The sequence below is a fragment of the Chiloscyllium plagiosum genome, chromosome 25 (genome assembly GCF_004010195.1).
Source record: "Chiloscyllium plagiosum isolate BGI_BamShark_2017 chromosome 25, ASM401019v2, whole genome shotgun sequence".
Lineage (NCBI taxonomy): Eukaryota > Metazoa > Chordata > Chondrichthyes > Orectolobiformes > Hemiscylliidae > Chiloscyllium > Chiloscyllium plagiosum.
In genome coordinates, this window is record NC_057734.1 from 45068459 (window position 1) to 45090917 (window position 22459).

Consider the following 22459-nt stretch of genomic DNA (forward strand, 5'->3'; position numbering starts at 1 on the left):
GTGGTGGTTATAATAGAACAACATTGCCATCTAATGGCAAACAGTCCCACCTGCCAGCACCTGGCCCATATCCCTCCAAACCCTTCCTATTCATATAACCATCCAGATGCCTCTTAAATGTTGCAATTGTACCAGCCTCCACCACATCCTCTGCCAGCTCATTCCATACACTTAACACCCTCTGCATGAAAAAGTTGCCCCTTAGGTCTCTTTTATATCTTTCCCCTCTCGCCCTAAACCTATGCCCTCAGCCCATTGGCCCATCTGGTCCAGATCCTGTTGTAATCTGAGGTAACCCTCTTCGCTATCCACTACACCTTCAATCTTGGTGTCATCTGCAAACTTACTAACTGTACCTCTTATGCTCGCATCCAAATCATTTATGTAAATGACAAAAAGTAGTGGGCCCAGCACCAATCGTAGTGGCATTCCACTGGGCACAGGCCTCCAGTCTGAAAAACAACCCTCCACCACCACCCTCTGTCTTCTACCTTTGAGCCAGTTCTGTATCCAAATGCCTAGTTCTCCCTGTATGCCGTGAGATGTAACCATGCTAATCAGTCTCCCATGGGGAACCTTGTCGAACGCCTTACTGAAGTCCACATAGATCACATGTTCTGCTCTGCCCTCATCAATCTTCTTTGTTACTTCAAAAAACTCAATCAAGTTTGTGAGACATTATTTCCCACGCACAAAGCCATGTTGACTATCCCTAATCAGTTCTTGCCTTTCCAAATAGATGTACATCCTGTCCCTCAGGATTCCCTCCAACAATTTGCCCACTACCGAGGTCAGGCTCACCAGTCTATAGTTCCCTGGCTTGTCTTTACCGCCCTTCTTAAACAGTGGCACCACGTTTGCCAACCTCCAGTCTTCCGGCACCTCACCTGTGACTATCGATGATACAAATATCTCAGCAAGAGGCCCAGCAATCACTTCTCTAGCTTCCCATAGAGTTCTCGGGTGCACCTGACCAGGTCCTGGGGATTTATCCACTTTTAACCGTTTCAAGATATTCAGCACTTCCTCCTCTGTAATCTGGACATTTTGCAAGATGTCATCATCTATTTCCCTACAATCTATATCATCCATATCCTTTTCCACAGTAAATACTGATGCAAAATATTCATTTAGTATCTCCCCCATTTTTTTGTGGCTCCACACAAAGGCCACCTTGCTGATCTTTGAGGGGCCCTATTCTCTCCCCAGTTACCCTTTTGTCCTTAATATATTTGTAAAAACCCTTTATATTTTCCTTAATTCTATTTGCCAAAGCTATCTCATGTCCCTGTTTTGCCCTCCTGATTTCACTCTTAAGTATACTCCTACTTTCTTTATACTCTTCTAAGGATCCATTCAATCTATCCTGTCTATAACTGACATATGCTTCTTTCTTTTTCTTAACCAAACCCTCAATTTCTTTAGTCATTCAACATTCCCTATACCTACCAGCCTTCCCTTTCACCCTGACAGGAATATACTTTCTCTGGAATCTTGTTATCTCATTTCTGAAGGCTTCCCATTTTCCAGCTGTCCCTTTACCTGCGAACATCTGCCTCCAATCAGCTTTCGAAAGTTCTTGCCGAATACCGTCAAAATTGGCTTTCTCCAATTTAGAACTTCAACTTTTAGATCTAGTCTATCCTTTTCCATCACTATTTTAAAACGAATAGAATTATGGTCGCAGGCCCCAAAGTGCTCCCCCACTGACACATCAGTCACCTGCCCTGCCTTATTTCCCAAGAGTAGGTCAAGTTTTGCACCTTCTCTAGTAGGTACATCTGGTCGGCATGGACGGGTTGGACCGAAGGGTCTGTTTCCATGCTGTACATCTCTGTGACTACTGCAACACAGTGCAACTGATCAGAGATGAGATAATTAAACAAAACAAAATACTATGAATGCTGAAATAGAAACAGCCAATGCTAGAAATGTTCAGACAGATTTGACAGTATCTGTGGAGAGAGAAACAATTAATGTTTCAGGTAGAGATCTTTCAGTAGAAACATTCCACTCAAATGGAGGTGAAAGAATATCTGGTGCCACTGTTTGTGACCTGAGTTTGAAACCAGTCCAGATTGATTGATAGAATGGAAAACGTGTCTAATAATTTAAAGGATTTAGGTCACATCATGAGTTCAATATAATACAAGACCAACACCTAATTTGTTGCAAATATTATTGGTCTCTGTTGAGCCCCAGGTGAGAGCTAGATGTGTCATATTGGTGCAGTAGAGAGGCACCTTTCTGTTACAGGAACAGCACAGAAAGATTGCTACTCTTTAGCATTTATGACCGGGATGCTCAGTGTTGGCAGTGGGACTTCGTGATTGCAAGTAATAACACAAGTACAAGCATTAACCAACGGAAGTTGAGACAGCTGTAATTTGAAGTCTTGAAATAGAGCAGCTTACCAAGTTTAGTTCCCTTTGTTGCTGCTGTAAAGGCAGGTTCATAGAAACACATAAAATAGGAGCAAAGTTGGCTATTTGCCTTTCTGAGCCTACTCTGCCATTCATTATGATCATTCAACTCAATAGTCTTCTCCTATTTTTCCCCCATATCCTTTGATCCCTTTATTCTTGATGCTGTATCCAATTCCTTCCTGCAATCATACAATGTTTTAGCCTCGACTACTTTCTGTGGTAGCAGGTTCCATAGGCTTACCTGAAGAAATTTCTCCACCTCTGTCCTAAATATTTCAGTTCATATCCTTAGGCTCCTTTGACCCTTAGTTCTGGACTTCCCAGACATCGGGAACATCCTTCCTTCATCTATCCTTTCTAGTCCTGTTAAAGTTTGTGTGTTGGCAACAATCTTGACTTGAGCCAGTAAGTTCTGGGTAAAAGCACCACTCCAGGTTTGACTTCAAAAATCAAAGCTGAAGACCTGACAGAGTGCTGCATTGCTGGAGATACCACCTTTCAAATGAGACGTTAAACCAAGGCCCCAGTCTACCTGGAAAAGGGTCACCCAGACTCTAGGCATTATCTGTGGCTTCTCTCTGCAAATGCTGCCAGACCTGCTTAGTTTCTGCAGCATTTTTTGAATTTGTTTCACTATGTTGCTATGTAAATCTTCAGCCCACAAACACAGGCATTCCAAACAAAACACCAAAGAAATTATGGTGCCTTCTTCCTGAAGGTATTACCTTATTCTGGCCCAGATCTTTTCTGGTTAAACTGTATTTTGGTACTGTTTCTCAATGCGAAATAACAAAATATTCTCTTTGATACATGCTGGACTTTTAACCAACTGCATCGCGCAGTTAAAGTTCCTGTGTTTTGCCTGGTCTTGAATCCTTTGCAGATTTTAGCTCTCAGTAGTTCCCATTTATGTAATACTGGAATAACAAAAGATTGATCCAAAATGGGATACTGTGAATGAATAAATTAAGCAGTTGACCATGTGTGTTAGCTGCACAAAATATTCTGTTAATTATTAGAATGCTTTTCAATTGATTTGACTGATTTTTGTGGTCATTGAGAGCTGTTAGTTTTTAAGCAACATCTCTGTGCTGTCTGTGAAGTTATTTTTGTCCCCCTCCCCCACTCAAATGGACAGCCGCATGATTCACAACAAGTGCCATTCGGCTGTGGTAGTTATAATAGAACAGCATTGCCATCTAATGACAGACAATCAACACTACAGCAACAAAGTGCAATTGATCAGAGATGAGATAATTAAGCATCGAGTTATAGAGATGTACAGCATGGAAACAGACCCTTCGGTCCAACTCGTCCATGCTGACAGAAAAGAACATGATATTGTCTCCGCTCAGGAAATCTCTACTGGAGTTCCTCGGGCAGATATTTCAATCAACTTGATCAGACCGATCATGAAACCTCTGCGGCATGTGGGACTTGATCCCAAGTCTCTTGGCTGAAGTAGGGACACTACCACTGCACCACAAACACCTTAGGATAATGCCATCAGTCCAATCTTCTTCATCAGTGACCTTTCCTCCATTCTAAGGACAGAAGTGGTGATGTTCACTGATTGCACAATGTTCAGCACCATTCATGACTCCTCAGATACAGAAGCATTTCTTGTCCAAATGCAGGAAGATCTGGACAATATCCAGGTTTGGGCCGGCAAGTGGCAGGTAACATTCTGCCAAACAAGTTCCAGGCAATGATCCATCTCCAACAAGAATCTAACCACCACCCCATTACATTCAGTGGTGACACCATCACGGAATCCCCCAATATCAACATTCTGGGGGTTATCCTTAACTGTAAACTGAAGGATTAGCCATGTAAATACTGTGAGTTTCTCCAGCAGTTTCTGTTTTTACTAAACCTCAAATAATGTTTCACCAAAAATCTGAGTCAGGGTAAGGTTATTATTGCAGAACACAGCACAAAACTCTACAGTTAATTGCCATACATTTTATGGACTCTGTAAAAGAGACTTGTATTTATGTAGCCCTTTTCACACCCACTTGCTGTCTTAAGTTATTTTAGTCAATAAAGTGCTTATTGAATTGTAACCATTGTTCTAATATAAAAACGATGCAGTGGACAATTTTTGTGCAGCAAACTTCCACTAACGTTCATGTCTTGAAGATCTGATAACCTATTTGTGTAATGTTTTGCAGGATTTCCCTGCTATTTGAGATAATGCTATGGAGTCTTTTAAATGCACCATAGCAGGTAGAATGGGGAAAACACACAAAAACAGAAATTGCTGGAAAAACAAATCAGGTATGGCAGCACCTGTAGAGAGAAAACACAATTTATGTGTTGAGTCTGGGTGACTCTTTTTCAGGCAGATTGGGGTCTTGGTTTGGAAGGTGGTATCTCCAACAATGCAATGCCCTGTCAGGTCTACAGTTTTGAATTTTGCCATTCCATCATTCTGGACTGGTTTCTGTCAGCTACAACTCTGACCAGCAAAGAGTTTTCCCCTCGATTCCCATTGTCTTGAGATTTGTCAGGGCTTCTTGATGCCACTGGGTCAAATGTGGCCTTGATGTCAAGGTCAATTATTCTCACCTTGCTTTGGAATTCAGCTCTTTCATCCTTGTTTGAACCAAAGCTGTAAAGATGTTAGGAGTTGTGTGGGCCTTGGCAGAACCCAAAGTGAGTGTCAGTGAGCAGCTTATTGGACCTTGGAGAGTAATTCTGTTTTTCTCTCTGCAGATCTGCTGATTTTTCTCCAGCGTTTATTTTTATTTCAGATTTCCAGCAACTGTGATACTTGGCTTCCGGTTTAATATTTTATTTTCTTAGTTGAGGAGGAAGATGTATTGTTTTTAATCAGCAGCAGCACAACTGAGTTTCTATGTTTCATGTTGTTAGTTCTTTTATAGATTTAGTGTCTTGGTATGATAAGAGAGTGCAATGGCAGGAAAGGGTACAGTGAATGTACAGGTTAAGCATTACAGTTAACTGCGCTTCATGCGATATCAATGTGGTTGACTAGGCCAGTGTTTATTACTCATTCCAAATTTCCCAGAGGGCAGTTCAGAGTCAATTGCATTGCTATTGGTTTGGAGTCACATGTATGCCAGACCAGGTAAAGATGGTAGGTTTCCTTCCTTAGTGGACAATAATGCACCAGCTTTTTAAAAACATGACAGTTGACTATGTCACCAGTCACTATGGTGAGATTTGAACTTTTTTAAAAAAATTATTAATTCATGGTAAATGGACAAGCATTTACTGTCCATCCCTGATTGTCCTTGAACAGGTGTTGGTGAGCCCAGTGTTCGGGATTACAAGTTCAGTAACATTATCACTACTCTGATGTCTAACATTACTGTTTTATCAATGCTTAATAGAATGCAAATTGATCCAAGGAATTTTTAGATTACTGAGAATTCTCAAAACCTCTCTCTACTCTGTGACATTCTTTTGCATATTAAACTATGACTATGTCCTTTCGTGCTTATGCTGTTTATCAGTATTTTCAAACTACAATTTTCTGCACAAGTCACATTGTGCTGCACTTGCTTGGCATACAATCCATCAATTCCTACATGCTTTACAAACTGAAAACCAAGGCCCTTAACCTTGTATCAAGTATACATTTTGAACACTTTTAACTGACTTTATCTGAGTTACACTAGGTGGCAGTCTAATCATTTATTACTTTTTCAAATATGTTTAAGTTCAGCTTGGTTCTCTTTTCTTGTACATTTTTCAAGTTATTTTGTTGCTTCTATATCCTTTCCATGTAATTATTTGGCATATTTGGATCATGCTCTTGCTTAATACATGTCAGTCATAGCTCAACAGCTAATAGAAAAAGCAAGATATTTTGTGAAGTCTGAAAGAAAATGTCCGACTGTAATAGCCAGTTAATTGTAATTGACGTTTAAGTTAGAGCACAAAAACCCTCTATAAATGGGTCATCATAATCTTGGCTTTAAACTCTTTTACTATTTCCACATCATTCATTATTGTTGAGAGCCAAAGGGGATAGCCAAAATCATTGAATCCCCACAGTGTGGAAGCAGGCACTTTGGCCCATCGAGTCCATGCCAACCCTTCAAAGAGCATCCCACTGTGGCCCAGCCCCTACCCCTATCCCTCTAACCCTGCATTTTCCGTGGCTTATCCACCTAAACTGCGCACCACTGGACACTACGAGAGAATTCCACCTAACCTGTGCACCTTTGGATTGTGGAAGAAACTAGAGCACCTGGAGGAAACTAATGCAGACATGGGGAGAAAGTGCAAACTACTCATAGACAGCCACCCAATGGTGCGGTCGAACTCATGTCCCTGGCGCTGAGAGCCAGCAGTGCTAACCACCGAGCTACCGTGTTGTCCAAAATATTTTCCAAAAAAAATTACAGACACTTCCAAAGAACCCTTCACAAACTTTGGTTGTCCCAACATATTTTATCACCAATGAAGTACTTTTGAAAGTTCTGGTTATATTTTCAGAAATATGGAACTGATTGGACACAGATCCCATTTGTGGCAATGAAATACATTACCATTGCTCAAAGCAAATGATCATTAAGGAATTTTTTTAAAACTGCCATGCTTTTGTTTTGTTGACATAATGGTGTGGATTTTCCCATATCCATTTGAGAGGGAAGATGGTTCAACATCTCACATGGCCCTTCTCATATTGCAATACATTGGGCACTGTTCTAGAGTAATAGCTTAGACTATGTGCCCAAGCCTGTTAAGCATCTGATTTGTTTAGAGTGTTACCATTGATGCTAAGCCTGTTCTCTGCCTCATTGTGAATTGGAAGGCCGTAACATCTTGCATTGTTGCAGCTGGAGAATGGAGGCACTTGTGTGATATTTTCTAGTGTCTGTGGAGACAGTCAAACATTATGTTCCATGTTCCATCATTGTAGATCACTCGTAGGTGCCTTCAAAGTGGGATTTGAGATAAATGATAAATTTCAAATTAAGTAATAACAAAAGATTCAACTCTGAGAGAATACGTTTAACCCGAATGTCAGAAGTTCTTTGCACACGTATGGTTTAATGCAACTATAACTAGCTACATCTATATTCATTGTTCTTTTACTCTAGTAACCTATCCTAAAATGACATTAAGCAAGTTGCTGATAATGGAGACCAGCCCAAATTTGTACAAAAGTTTGTTTGTAGTATCTTTATGGATTGGTGAGTGAGGATGAGCCACATTTTTTTTAAACTTCAAAATATACTTGATTAATAAAAAAATCTTTACGTATACTCAGTCACAAATGCAGTTCGGTTCTGTACATACAGTAGTATGTCAAGGAAACAAACAAATATTATAGTTAGACTCTAAACAAACAAAACAAAGACTTCTCTTACATGTACAATACTATATTTACATGCACTTGAGGCACAAGGAGGGTCTGGTAACTGAACAGACCCCCAATTAACTTCTGCAGGAAGACCTCAGCCTCAAGCTTTAGTGCATCCCTCAGCAGGTAGTCTTGTACTTTGGAATGTGCAGCTGAGCCAAATGCCCTTGCTCATCTCTACCAGTGGTTTCTGATTGTCCTTGGTATCCCTGAGCTGGGTGCAGGAAGGCCAAGTCTTGATTAACATATAATGATACCTACTGGGAATTATAATCAAACACCTTATTAACACTAGCTAGCTGGATTTGCATGTGATGGATACTCATTTGGGTGAAGAAATGTGTTGTCTCAACATAATTTAACCCCTTCAGGATGTGGGATCGAGAATGAAAGTTAAAACAACAGTGAACCTAAAATGGTGATCAAATGCAAGATAGTGTAAAATGGTAATGCTAAAACCTTGCACTATTTTTAAAATCTTGCCATATTTTAAGCAGTCTTTAGTAATTTCTTTCATTTCAGACACTTGGTTCTGGTGGTGGTTATCATACTCTAATATATTATATTTATTGATATATTGCAGGGGAAAATGGCATTTGTTACATGACAAATAATCCTGTAAATGATGAAGGGTATCTGTAAATTATTGAGTTGTAATAGAGTTGAGAGCAACATCTGCACAGTACAGTCTTGTCTTTGTTTCTCAGGCCTGCAATTACGAGTACGTCCACTGCCATACCTACAAGCACACAACTACTGACCTCACCTTCACGGATTGAACCAATGAAAGCTCTAGATTCAAGGTTCACTGAAAGATCCAAAGCAACTCCGGGAACAGCTCCCATCTCTTCTGCCGCTAGACAGAGTGACTTGGAAAGGTATGGCCAAGGCAACATGTATGTGTATTGCATGGGTCCAGTTCAATCAGCGAAGGGAGGAATGAAAATGTATACATGGGTGAAAAATTGGTACAATAAGGGCTCTGTTGTTGTGACTTTTCGCAGCTTCATTGTATGGACAGATATATCTGTATGCAGTGGCCCAGAACTTCCAATATCTGGATCAGGGCCCAAAGTAATTTTTGGGGGCTCCTGTTGAGATTTTCTCGATGCTACTTTTTGGTTTTACTGGGACTATGTGTTCATTCTTGCTATCTCTTATTACATGCTGCAGCCATGTACCATCATTGCTTTTCAGTATTTGGGTTCCAAAAAGCAGAGCCAGAAGAATTAACTAGTATCCTCAGTAATTATTAACCATCCATTTAACTTAAAGCCATAACACACAAGGAGAGCGACTATTTTTATGGTATTTAAATGAGCATAAGACAATAGGCATAAATTAGCAATAGCTTTTTGTTTCAAAATAACCAACACACAATTCAACACAAAAACACACTTTCTGATAAGGTTACATATTCACAAAGCTGAAATGTTTTAACCAGGTGCTGCACTGTCTGCATCTCTGATTTAAATTTAACAGTTGACACAATGTTCATTATAACAGCAATTCACTATAGATTTTTCTCATGGAGTAGCTCCTGAAATAGGAGCCAAAAGCTAGAGAGTCCACATTCATTTGCAGATAATTAATTATTTTGATGATAATACGTTTTTCCAGCTGCTACTTGGCTGTGTATTCCTTTTGTTGACAGTTTGAAACTGAAGTCTTCGCAGTCTCCCTTTTCCCCAACCACTTAATTCCCCTCAACCCTTGCTACCACCATCTTTCCACTCTTCAATCGTGGATCTGCTGAAGAAAAGCAACACTTGGCCACCATGACCATTGTAGCCTTGGTGAAAGAGGCCAGCTTATGGCCTCCACCCTCTGTCAGCATTTGGTTTTCCAACTGTCCATTACTCCTCCAGTCAAAGCTTCTCTCCTGTATTTGTTGCTGTTAGGTCACTACACTAGACAGTCTATCATCAGCACGCCCAAGAGTGAACCAGCCTGTGATTGGATGAGGGGATCCTTACCATTCACTTCCACTCATTCAGTGGGGAGACTTTTTCGCTGATTGATCAGTCCACAAGTGGATGCTCCTGGATACGTTGTGGATTTTTGAGCATGGACTTGTCCATCATGCCCATGTATTTGGAATGCTGATCCAGATTCTTGGAGATTGGACCTGAGTTGGGAGATGTATGTCACGAACCTTTGGAGGTCCAAAATGTGCGCAGGGGTGGAAATTGTCAAGCAGGTGTAATGTAGCTGGTTTCCAATGCCTGGGACTCTCCGAGAAAGTTTGACACTGAGCTCGATGGCTTCATTCCAAACTACATTTTCCTTCATTGTACCTGTCCAGCACCAGGTTAATATAATGTCAATGGCTTTACCCTGAGCTGTAGTTGATATTGGACAAGATGGCCAGTTGATGGAATTTTCTGTGAAATTGACATTGCTTTCTATTAAAACATGCTGTGGTGTGGAATGAGAATTACTTAGCATTTGTGAAACAATAAGGTAAAGTTTGGGAGAAGATTTGTAGCTCGGGTGCTCATTGTTGTGGTTCTGTTCGCCGAGCTGGGAATTTGTGTTGCAGACGTTTCGTCCCCTGTCTAGGTGACATCCTCAGACTGACTGTGATCTTTCCTCCGGCNNNACTGGGACAACACTACTTTTATAGGACAAGCCAAACAGAGAACAGCCAGGGAATTCCTAGAGGCATGGCACTCATCCACAGATTCAATCAATAAGCACATCGACCTGGACCCATTATACCGGCCACTGCAACGGACAGCTGGAACTGACAACCCGGAAGCGGCAGATACAAACCACTACAAATGCCGGAGGAAAGATCACACAGAAGTGCTTCACAGGAGGCTCCCAAGTACTGAGGATGTCACCAAGACAGGAGATGAAAGGTCTGCAACACAAATTCCCACCTCGACAAACAGAACCACAACAATAAGGTAAAGCTGGTATGATTCCCTCTTCTCAAAACTCACTGTTCCCTCTGTGTAGGAATAAAGAGCAAATACTCTCCAAAGACTTGAAGCTTAGAGAGGTTCAGGAGAGCAGCAGTGACAGTGAAGAGAAAATTCCAGCTTCCAAAATCTCATCTCTGTCTAAACGTAAGAACGACACTGAGGGAGAAGTTGTGGAAAAGAAAAAGAAAGGCCGACCAAGGAAAGAAACAAAGCACACGCCAGTAACCACAGCATCTCAGGTATGGGTCTGATAATCTCTAATAAAACTCAATAATTCTTCACTCTGTGGGCAAATGCACCCTTCTCTCTGTGACTGCCTGTCTAGCTTCACATGTGTAGTGTAATCCTTAACACAAGTTCAGTCCCAGATCTTTGTTGAACTAACTGATCTTAGTCAAGGTGCCTGTGGAGATGCTAAATTTGACTTTATTATTTCTTGATGAGGAAATATCTCTCTTGTAAGTAGATATTTTGTAATCCACCTGTTCAGAGATGTTGTTGTACACCACTGCAGCAGGTGGGACATAGAGCAGTACAGCACATGAACAGGCCCTTTGGACTTGCATGTCCATGCTGACCATAATGCCATTCTAAACTTATCCCATCTCCTTGCACATGGTCCGTATCCCTATATTCTCTGTCTGTTCATGTGTCTAGCTAAAGGTCTCTTAAACGTTGCTATTGTATCTGCATCGACCATCTGTCCTGGTATCGTGTTCACTTGAAGCCAGGCTTCCTGGCTCAGAGTTAGGGATGCTACCACTGAGTCACAAGAGCTCTCCCTTCCCTGGTTATACTCTCTCCTGAATGGCATCTGTGTTGGTCAGAGGGAAGGGCCTTGTGAAATCCCAAGGCCAATTATCCTACAATAACTATCGCTGTTTACATTTACAGAATGGCAACTTCAGCACAGGCCCAATGATATAAAGGAACCATGTCTCAGTGCAATTTTCGATCCCTGCCACCAACAGTAAATAGCCTATATCATCTGTCCTTTGTGCTAAGCAAGTAGTCTTGGCACACTCATAACAGCATCCTCCTCTGTTGCACTTTGCCTTGACAGAATTTGTGACACTCTGGGCCACCTAGATATTCAGGTTGCCCCCTCTGAACTTCCCTGATGGGGCCCAAAGGAACACAAAGCAATATATTGACTTGGTTGCGAGAAAGCTGGGGTTTGTACATCAATCTGCTTTGAACTCTGCTCCTTTTTTTTTGGTCAGGATTTGCTCCCTAAGTCTTTAACTCTCCTGAGGCATCCCCAAGACAGTGGTACTATTTGTCATGGTTTGAATTTGTTTAATGAGTGCCAGGAAATACTTATGCCTCAATTGTATGCAGTAGGATGTCGAGAGGGATTGGACATGCATTGTTCGCTCTGAGTTTGACTCAAGCATGCCGTGCCTCAGGCAAATGTTTCCTGTGCACCAAATGTAAATGTGTTAATCTTGTCAGTCCAATTCTTGAACAGCAGTTGCTTGGAGAAACTTGGCAGGTCTGACAGCATCGGTCAAAAGAAAACAGAGGTAATGTTTTGAGTGTGGTGCAGGAAAAGCACAGCCAGTCAGGTAGCATCCGAGGAGCAGTAGAATTGTTTCGGGCATAAGCCCTTCATCAGGAATGAGGCCAGTGTGTCATTCCTGTTTTGTGTCCTGTGGTCCATTCTCGGAACATCTCCACAGAAGCTGCCATACTTGCTGAGTTTCTCTGCCAGTTTCTGTTTGACTTGAGAGAAATTGTGTGGAGTGTGCAGTCTAAGTCCCTTTTCTTTGCTTGTTTTTTCCAGATTGCCAATATCCACAGTTCTTTGTTTTATTTCATTCCATTTCTCACTGGGTGTAGGTTGATAGCACAATCTGGCACATTGTGGCACACAGAAGCCAATTGTGTGCTGTGGGTGTACTTTTTTTTTTGCAGATAATATTGAGTTATGTTTGGACAATTTAAAGAGAGGTTTACTCTGCACTGGACAGACCCGACCTGAGAATGCTCAGGAAACACAAAATGATCCATTCTACTAGTCGTACATCCCTACCGTATGGAAGCAGGCAAGGCCCATTGAGTCCACACCGACCCTCCAAAGAACATCCCACCTACACTTATCCGGTCTTACCCTATCCCTCTATCCCTGCATTTCCCATGGCTAATCCACCTGCGTTTCTCTGACACTATGGGCAATTTTGCATGGCCAATCCATCTAACCTACATTTTTTTGGACTACTGGAGGAAACGAGAGCACCCAGAGGAAACCCACGCAGACTTGGGGAGAATGTACAAACTTCACACAGTCAGTTGTCCGAGGATAGAATCAAACCTGGATCCCTAGCACTGTTAGGCAGTAGTGCTAACTACTGAGCCAATGTGCTACCCTCAATTAAGTCCATGAAGGCAAAAATGAATTTACGTTCCTGATATTTTCCAGGAAGTGGAGAATGTTAACTTAGATGATTTCAACATTCTTTCTTTTCAGGCTATCCCGTCAATAGAAAAGGAGGTGTCTCGTGTCTCAGCTCCCCTCGTTGTATTTAAACTCCCAACACCGGCACCAAAGAAAGCCTTTAACATACAGGTAAGAAATAGCATTGGCAACAGCATTCTTTCATCAACTTTCTAGAGTGTCCCTGAGCCAGGTCTGCACAGCATTTCAGGACAAGGTCTCTGAATGAGATTGCAATATCAAGACTGAACTACAGATAGTGCAGTGCATGCCATCATCGTGGAGCTAACGCTATGCTGTCCAAATTTATCTTACTTAGGGAAAACCTCTCTCAGCAGGTATACGCAATTCTCTCTTCCCTTATCAGTCAAAACTGAATTTGAGCATCTGTCCAGGAGGTGAAAGGATAATGTCTGATTCATTCCGCAGTAAACTCTACTTATTGATAAGGAAATTGTATAAAGCCTTAAAATTATTTGCAATAGGTGAACAATATCACATTCTACTTGTATTCCTCCGTATGAAATTTGTTCTGTAATTATAAAAGTTAAATCAGTGATGAGATGTTCAGTTGAAATCATGATTAAGAATGACTTGAGAGAAACTGTGTGGAGTGTGCAGTCTAAGTCCCTTTTCCTTGCTTGATTTAAGGTAAGCACTGAACCAGCTATGTACATAGAGGTGGAAAATGAAGTTCCAACAGTAACTGGGTGGAAATTAAGCCGGTTAAAGTGCATGAGAGAAGGGAAGCAGTGGGACACACTACTAACCAGTCGAATCCTCACTGCTGCAGGAAGCTGGTGAGTATAAGCTTCACAGAAGCCGGATTGTAATCGTGAGAATTGACTTTTAGAACTGGTAGGTGTTGAATTCTGGAAGTTGCTGATTCTAATACTGGTCTTGTTATTCATCAGGTTAATTCACTGTTAAACTTCTTGATGAAGGTTGCAGGAGTAGTTGTTGATCTAATAGTTCTGCTTAAGTTAGTGAAATATTTAGATTTGTTACATATGCATATCTGGTCTTTATGTATATTGCTAAGAGTTGCAGTGTAATAGGCTCCCTGTGTGTGTCTATATGTAAAGCTTCTAATCCTTATTCATTTGTTTCAATAGTTTAACTATGTATGAATGTTGCTCTTTCATCTTGTCAGTCACGGTTACTTCCATGAAACTGCCATTATTATGTATCATTGGTGTAATAATATGGGGTTTACAATTTTAAGACTGTGGGTGACTAGCACGACCATTAATGGGGATAGTAGCTAGTTTCAGATTTCTTTTTGTGAGGGTATTTTGAAAAAAAAAGCTGTCTCCACGTGGCTGATACTGGAACTTATTAATGCATTTAAGATGTGTGTGTGGAGAGGGCAGAAGTGGTGAATTGTCTCTTGATTGTAAATGTTGACAGCCACAAAGTGATTTAGCCTAGGTCTACCATGATGTATTGCAGAAAAATAACTTGCTGTCTTGTGACTGTGGTTTGCCACCAGGCACCTTCCCAGTCTCTCCACGTTTAGGTAACTTTTCCCATAGAAGTGTGTAGGTTTTCTTTCCTCATTCCTTGACAGTTTTTGTGACATACAGCTTTGGGAAAGAGATTTAACTTGTAAACCCTCTTGCCAAAAGCCAGGTATTCAAATAGTTAACTTGTTCTCAGACACATGGTTTTCTGTCTCACTGCTATATTAAGCGTGGGTTTCAATCTGAAAAACTTCATTTGAATAGAGCTGAGTGCCACAACAGGAGCTAGAGAGTGGAGGAGTTGAACTTCATGGCTTTTCAACTGCAACTCAAGTTGAGAAGCTATTTACTGTAATACTTCAAGGTACTTGCATGAGGTGGAAAGAGCTCATTCAAGGAAGGAAAATGTTTTCAATTTAGACCAAAGATAATTTAAAATTCGTGTCTCTAACTTGACTCCCCCTTTGACAGACTATTTCACGCTGAACGGCTGACTGGACATATTCTCGTTTTATGATTCTGTGATAAATGGTCAAAATGGTATCGAAATGCGTGTACTGACTTTGAAGCTGTAGAATTTTAAAGATAAAAACGGATTTACTGTGTGGAGTTTCTTAGAGGTCCAGAATAATTTAAGAGAACGTTATTCAGCAGGTGGAATCTTCCAGAAAACTTTGCAGTAAATATTTTTGGTCCGCATGCAGCGATCCATTACAATGTGTTGAAATCTGCAGGGCTAAATGCATGTTTCATATTGATCATTTCTATGATAGTTCACACATACAACTGTTGTATTATCTTCAAGATTAGGGTTTGTGACTGACTGCTTTCTATTCTTTCATCCTCAATGTTTTGCATCGTGAGTAAAGAAACACTTACTCTCTCGAACTCAAGATTGAATGATAGATATAAATGGGCATATGATAGTGCACCAAGCTGTGCAAATCATTTGAAGCAAAAACACTTGACTTGCCCTACAAATAAATAACATGCAGTCCTTATACGCATCCATACCGCACAAGGATGGCTTTCAGGCCCTCAGCCTCTTCCTCTCCAATAGACCCATCCAGTCCCCTTCACCGATAACCTCCTCCTTCTCACCTAACTAGTCCTCACCCTAAATAACTTTTCCTTTAACTCCTCCCTTTTCCTCCAAATCAGGGGTGACCATGGGCACTTGGATGGGCCTCAACTACGCCTGCCTCTTTGGCTATGTCAAACAGTCCCTCTTCGGTACCTACACAGGCACTGTGCCCCAACTCTTCGCCGTTACATTGATGACTGCATCTGTGCAGCATCCTACACCCAGGCTGAACTGGAACAGTTCATAGACTTCGCCCACAACTTCCACCCCACCCTTAAATTCATTTGGTCTATCTCAGACACCCCCTTCCCCTTTCTTGTCCTCTCCCTTTCCATGTCTGGCGACAATCTCCGGATGGATGTTTACTACAAACCCACAGACTCCTATAACTACCTGGACTGCACCTACTCCACCCAGTATCCTGCAAGAAGTTCATCCCGTTCTCCCAACTCTTTCACCGCATCTGCTTGGACGAGGAGACATTCTACTCCCAAGCATTCCAGATGTTCCACCTATTTTGAACAAGGTGCTTTTCCTCCCATTGTCATCCAGACAGCCCTCCGCGGCACCGTCTCCATTCCCTGTTCCTCTGCTCTAACCCCCACCCCCAACAAATGCAAGGGTCCGTCTTGTCCTCACATATCAACCCACATCCAAAGTATCATCCTTAAACATTTCTGCCAACTCCAACTAGACCCCATCACTAAAAACATCTTCCCTTCCCCATCCTGGTCTGCCTTCCGCAAGGACCATTCCCATCGCCAATCCTTTGTTGTGCCACTCTCATCACCAAACCCCCTAACTCCCAGGTACCTTCCCCTGCAACTGTAAAAGATACAAAACCTGCTGGCACACCTCCATCTAGGGCCCCAACAGTCCTTCCAGGTGAGACAGAGGTTCACCTGCCTCTCGCCCAACCTAGTTTACTGTATTTGGTGCACGTGATGTGGTCTTCTCTACATTGGGGAGACCGAATGTAAACTAAGGGAACATTTTGCTGAGCTTCTCAGCCAGGATTGCAGGGGCCGACCTGACCTCCCAATCGCCACCCATTTTAATTGCCCTTCCCATTCCCTTTCTGACATGACCACCCTTGGTCTCCTTCATTGCCACAACAAATCAAACCGCAAATTGGAGGAACAACACCTTATCTTCCGCTTGGGCGCCTACAGCCCGGAAGACTCTACATTGAGTTCTCCAATTTCAAATAACCTCCCATCCCATCACCTGACTCCCTTTCCACCCACCTTCCATTCCTGTCATCGACCCTTCATAGTTACCACCAATCGGACTCATTCATCCCATCGACCAACCAGCTTGTACCCTCTACCTGTCTTCACCTATCCCCGCTTCACCACCCTGCTGCCCCCCCCCACCCCCTTTATTTGCAACTCCCCTTACACCGACCCCCACTCCTGAAGAAGGGTTACACCTGAAACATTGACTTCACCTCCTGATGCTGCCTGGCTTATGTTCTTCCAGCCTCCGGCTTGTCTACCCACAAATACAGTGGTACAAAAGCTAGTTACAGAAGCTAGGGATACTCCAGTAAGTATCTCACCACATGGCTCTCATCCTGTACACCATCTACAAGACCCAAGTCAGGAGTGTGATGGAATACTCACCATTTGCCTCAATACGTACAACTGCAATGACACAAATTTGACTCCATTCAGGACAAAGCAACCCATTTGATTGGAAAAACATCTACAAACATCCAATCCTTCCACCACCAACACTCATCACAGATTCACTGCAGAAATTCACCAGTGTCACTTCGGCATTATCTTCCAAACCCATGACCACTTTTAATCTAGAAGGACAAGGGCAGCACATACATTGACCGGAAGGTACCCTTCGAAGTTGCTCACCATCCTGACTTAGGAACATATTGCTGTTCCTTCATGGCTGCTGGGTCAAAATCGTGGCATTCTGTACTAAATGGCTTTGTAGATCTACCGACAGAACATTGACTCCAGTGGTTCACAAAGGTAGCTCCTCAGCACCTTCTCAAGGGCAACTAATCATAGGCAATAAATGCTGGTCCAGCCAGCAACTCCCACATCCTACAAGTGAACTAAAAAAATTTACAGGAGGGAAAATAGAATGCTACTGTGAATATCACTCCTGGAGCGTATACGTACAATGAGCCATAGATAACAGATTTTAATAAAAACACAATATTGCGAATGCTAGAAATGTGAAACAAATGCAGAGAACGCCAGGTCTGGCAGCATGTGTGGAGAGAGAAACAGGATATTGGTTCTGAAAAGTCATTCCAGGCTTGAAATGTACAGATGCTGCCAAATGTACAGATGCTTTCTCCCTGTACAGATGCTGCCAGATCTGCTGAGTTTCTTGATGACATGCTTTACGTTTAATGATGTCAAAGACCACTAATTTTGTTGATTTTTGTGGCATTTCGTCAAAAGTCCTGGCACTTAATTCTCTAATTAACAATGATGTGATGTACTATTTGACTCATCATTTGCAAGTAGTGAAAATACCAATCCCTGAGTAACAAACAAATTGGCACATTGCCAACATTGTTCAGTGTAGGTGGCTCCTGTATTCAGAGACCTGAACCTTGAAGTCACTTATCAGATACGGTTTGCCTTATCTGTGCTGGCTGACCCTTTGAATGGCTGATTCTCAAAGGGAGAATTGATGTTACTCTGGATGATTTTGCCAATATTGATGTTAGATTGATTGACCTGCAATTGCCAGGTTTGTCCCTCTCCAATCTTTATTGAGCAGTGTATAAAATTTGCATCCCACCCCAGTCATCTGGCACCACTCTGTTATCCAAGGAGGATTGAAAGACTGTGATCAATTGTGGTCCTGCTTCAGTTATCTAACATGAGTTTACTTCAGTGCCATAGGGGGCATCCCAATTAGATAATAGCTTATTAAACTATAATGATGCCAATATTTTTAGCATTACCTTTCTCTCCAGTATCTATTACCGCTGGCTCCTATTATGACATTAACTTAATTATCTTCTTTGATAATGAATGCAGATATAAAGTACTTAATTAATCCCTCAGTCGTGCCCTCTGCTTCCACAGGATGATTTCCATTTTCATTGTTAATCAGCTCCATAGTACCTTCATGTTTTTTAATTTTTTAAAAATTCTCCAAATAATCATCTGTACTTTGGAAAAATTGAATATGTTTTTCTGTGCTTATGAAAGTGAAATGCAGCTAATCAGCTTTTGCAACCCTCTGTCAATGAAGAGAGCTGAATTCTGAAACTGATCCAGATGTGGGAGGGGATGTTTATGGGACAGAAGAGGAAATTACTTACTCTGCACCTGCCCTTTCCTATGCAAATTTGGGGGCATTTCCCATTCTCTACAATGTCCTAGGTCAGTTTCTCAACTGAGGAGTGTGTCTATTATTGTAGCAGTCCCCCGTACCAGCCATTGCTTCCTCTCTCAGATTTGAAATTATTGCTGAATTCTGGGCAACATTGGAAGCGGGTAGAGGTTTATTAAAAAAAATTTTCCCCAATGTTGACTTGAAGCCATAGTCTTGAGATAGAGTGCTTTGGTTCAGCCACCCAGCTCCCTGCAGCTATTGGTTACACAGCAACATTACAGATTATGTCCCTCACAGTAATGGATTATTGTGGTGTTTAATTAAAGTCAGTTTCTTTATTGGAAATTCTGATGGTTGGAGAAACTCCTCTCTCAAACAAAATCCACCCTGTTGGTGTCAGGCTCTGGTTTCTCCCCATCAGTGCAATTTCTCCACAGCCCCCTGTTGGTGAGCTGTGGTTTCTGTATGTCTCCCTACTCCCACCCTAACCTTGATGCTGTTAACTCTAATTGATGAAGAGTTTCAATAGGTCTCATCCTGATCCATTTTGCCCCTTTTGTAGTGACCTTGTCAGTGTGGCTTGTGAGGAGCGGACAGTCTCTGTGTTTTCAGCAAGTGGGCGACGGCTGCTCCCTGCTATCCTTCTACAGTCGCCCATCTCTACACTGCATTGTGCAAGCCACTTTGTGATGGCTCTGTTGGCTACTGCTACACTTTCTGTCTGGTAAGTGCTTATCACTGGAAAAAATAATATCAAAAATGTCCATCTAAATTGATCACAGAATAAAGAGTGTGAGGATATATGTGGTATGGAATCAATCAATGGTTTAGGCATGTAAATTGTGCTGAAGAATATAAAATAGTGTATGTGTGTGTGTGGAGTGGGGGAGGTGGATTTATCTCTCGCTTTCTCTTTCTCTCGCATGCCTTCTCTCTTTTCCTTCCCTCCCTCTTTCCATCCTTCCATGGCTCAGTGGTTAGCACTGCTGCCTCATAGCGCCAGGGACCTTAGTTCGATTCCAGCCTTGGGTGACTGTCTGTCTGTGTGGAGTTTGCACATGCTGCCTTGTACCTACATGGGTTTCCTTGGGGTGCTCTGGTTTCCTCCCACAGTCCAAAAATGTGCAGGTTAGGTGAATTGGCCATGCTAAATTGACCATAGTGATCAGAATTGTGTAGGTTAGGTGCATTAGTCAGGGGTAAATGTAGAGTAATAGGGTAGGGAATGGGTCTGGGTGGGTTACTCTTCGGAGGGTCGGTGTGGACTTGTTGGGCCAAATTACTTTTTTCCACACTGTAGGGATTCTATGAAATCTATCAATTTCTTTCTTAAATGTATTCAGTGACTTAGCATCCACAGCCTTCTGTGATAGAGAATTCCACAGGTTCAACATCCTCTGAATGAAGAAATTTGTCCTCATCTCAGTCTCAAATGGCCTGTGATAGGATTAAGGTGTATCCTGAGACTGTAACCCCTTATTCTGGGCCCCCTGACCAGCGGAATCATCATCCTTCGTCCAGTCTATCCAGCCCTGTCAGAAGCTTACATATTTCTATGAGAACCCCTTTCAATCTTCAAAACAAGTTACATGCCCAGTTAACTTAAACTCTTCTCCTATGCCAAATCTGCCAATCCAGTAATCGTGAACCTTTGCTGCACTCCCTCTTTAGCCAGTACACCTTTTCTTAGGTAAAGAGACCAAAACTGCACGCATTACTCTAAGTATGGTCTCATCAAGGTACAGCTGCAGTAAGACTTCCTTGGTCCTTTATACAAACCCTTTTGAAATATAGGCCATTTAGTTTCCTAATTGCTTGCGGTACCTGCATACTTGCATTCTGTGACCAGATGATGACCAGGACACCCAATTGCCTTTGTACATCTACATTTCTCAAACTATTACTATTTCATTAGTATTCTGCCTTTGTTTTTTTTTCCTACTGAGGTGGATAATTTCATATTATCCTCATTATACAGCATCTTCCAAGCATTTTCCTACTCAATCAATTTGTCTAAATCACTGAAGCCTCTTTACATCCTCCTCACCACTTACATCCCACCTAGCTTTATGTCATCAACAGCTGTGGAAATATTATGGTTGAATCTCTCATCCAAATCATTGATTATGTATAGATGAGCCCTGATTCCTGGGGTATCCGAATCGGCACTGCCTTCCACTCCAAAAATGAGCAATAGAAGTGTCTTTGATTTTGAATCCTGTCAGATCGCATGGATCAGTTGGAGCGGCAGTTAGAGGCAATAACGAATATACAAGAGCTAGGGGGTGTGACGGATGGCAGTTATAGGAAAAGAGAAAAGCTGCAGGTACAGTCAGGCAAATGAGTCAACTCCAGAAAAGGTAAGCGGGGTGGGCAGGTAGTGCAGGAGTCTCCTATGGCTATTCCCATCTCAAACAAGTGAGATGTTATGGAAAATGTAAGGGGTATTGCACTCTCGGAAATGTAGCACAAACAGCCAAATTTCTGGTACTGAGAATGGCTCCAATGAGGGCTACATTGGGGTCCAAGCGATTGATTGTGATAGGGAACTCGCTAGTCACAGGACAGACAGATGTTTCTACAGCCAGCAGCAAAAAATCAGAATGATGTGTTGCCTCCCTGGTGCCAGGGTCAAGGATATCTGAGTTGGGGGTGCAGAATGTTCTCAAAGGGGAGAGAGACCAACAGGAGGTCATTGTATATGTTAGAACTAATAACACAGGAAGGGAAAAGGATGAAATTCTGAAGGGAGAATATAGACCTTAGGCAGGAATTTAAAAGGAGGTGCACGAGGGGAGTAATATCTGGATTACTCCCAGTGCTGTGAACGGGTGACAGTAGCAATAGGAGGATAAAGCAGATAAATATGTGCCTGAAGAGCTGATGCATGGGAGAAGGGTTTATATATTTGGATCATTGGAATCGCTTCTAGGGTAGAAGTGACCTGTACAAGAAGCACCTGAATTGGAAGAGGGCTAATATTTTGGCAGGGAGATTTTTGAGAGCTGCTCTGAAGGATTTAAACTTGGGTGAGTGGGACCCAAGGAGATAGTGAGGAAAGAGATCAATCTGAGACTGGTACAGTTGGGAAAAGGAGCAAGTCAAACAGTCAGGGCAGACAGGAACAAAGCAGAGAACAAGGTAGGAGAAAGTGAGGTCTGCAGATGCTGGAGATCAAAGTTGAAACTTTATTGCTGGAACAGCACAGCAGGTCAGGCAGCATCCAGGGAACAGGAGATTCGACGTTTCGGGCACAGGCCCTTCTTCAGGAATGAGCAGAGAGTGTTCAGCAGGAGAAGATAAAAGGTAGGGAGGAGGGACTTGGAGGAGGGGAGTTGGAAATGTGATAGGTGGAAAGAGGTCAAGGTGAGGGTGATAGGTCGGAGTAGGGTGATCAGAGCTGAAAATGTGTTGCTGGAAAAGCGCAGCAGGTCAGGCAGCATCCAGGGAACAGGTG

General features: G+C 42.2%; 1 protein-coding gene across 2 annotated transcripts in view; it reads left to right on the forward strand.

Annotated features, from left to right (window-relative positions):
* Positions 1 to 22459, forward strand: part of LOC122562819 (protein HIRA) — a 107495-nt gene that overhangs the window by 66358 nt on the left and 18678 nt on the right. For both annotated transcript variants that reach the window (XM_043716069.1, XM_043716067.1), the window contains exons 15-19: positions 8475 to 8645; positions 10732 to 10936; positions 13168 to 13266; positions 13786 to 13934; positions 19565 to 19726. In XM_043716069.1, the coding sequence (XP_043572004.1) occupies positions 8475 to 8645; positions 10732 to 10936; positions 13168 to 13266; positions 13786 to 13934; positions 19565 to 19726 (786 nt within the window). The remainder of the gene's footprint in view (positions 1 to 8474; positions 8646 to 10731; positions 10937 to 13167; positions 13267 to 13785; positions 13935 to 19564; positions 19727 to 22459) is intronic.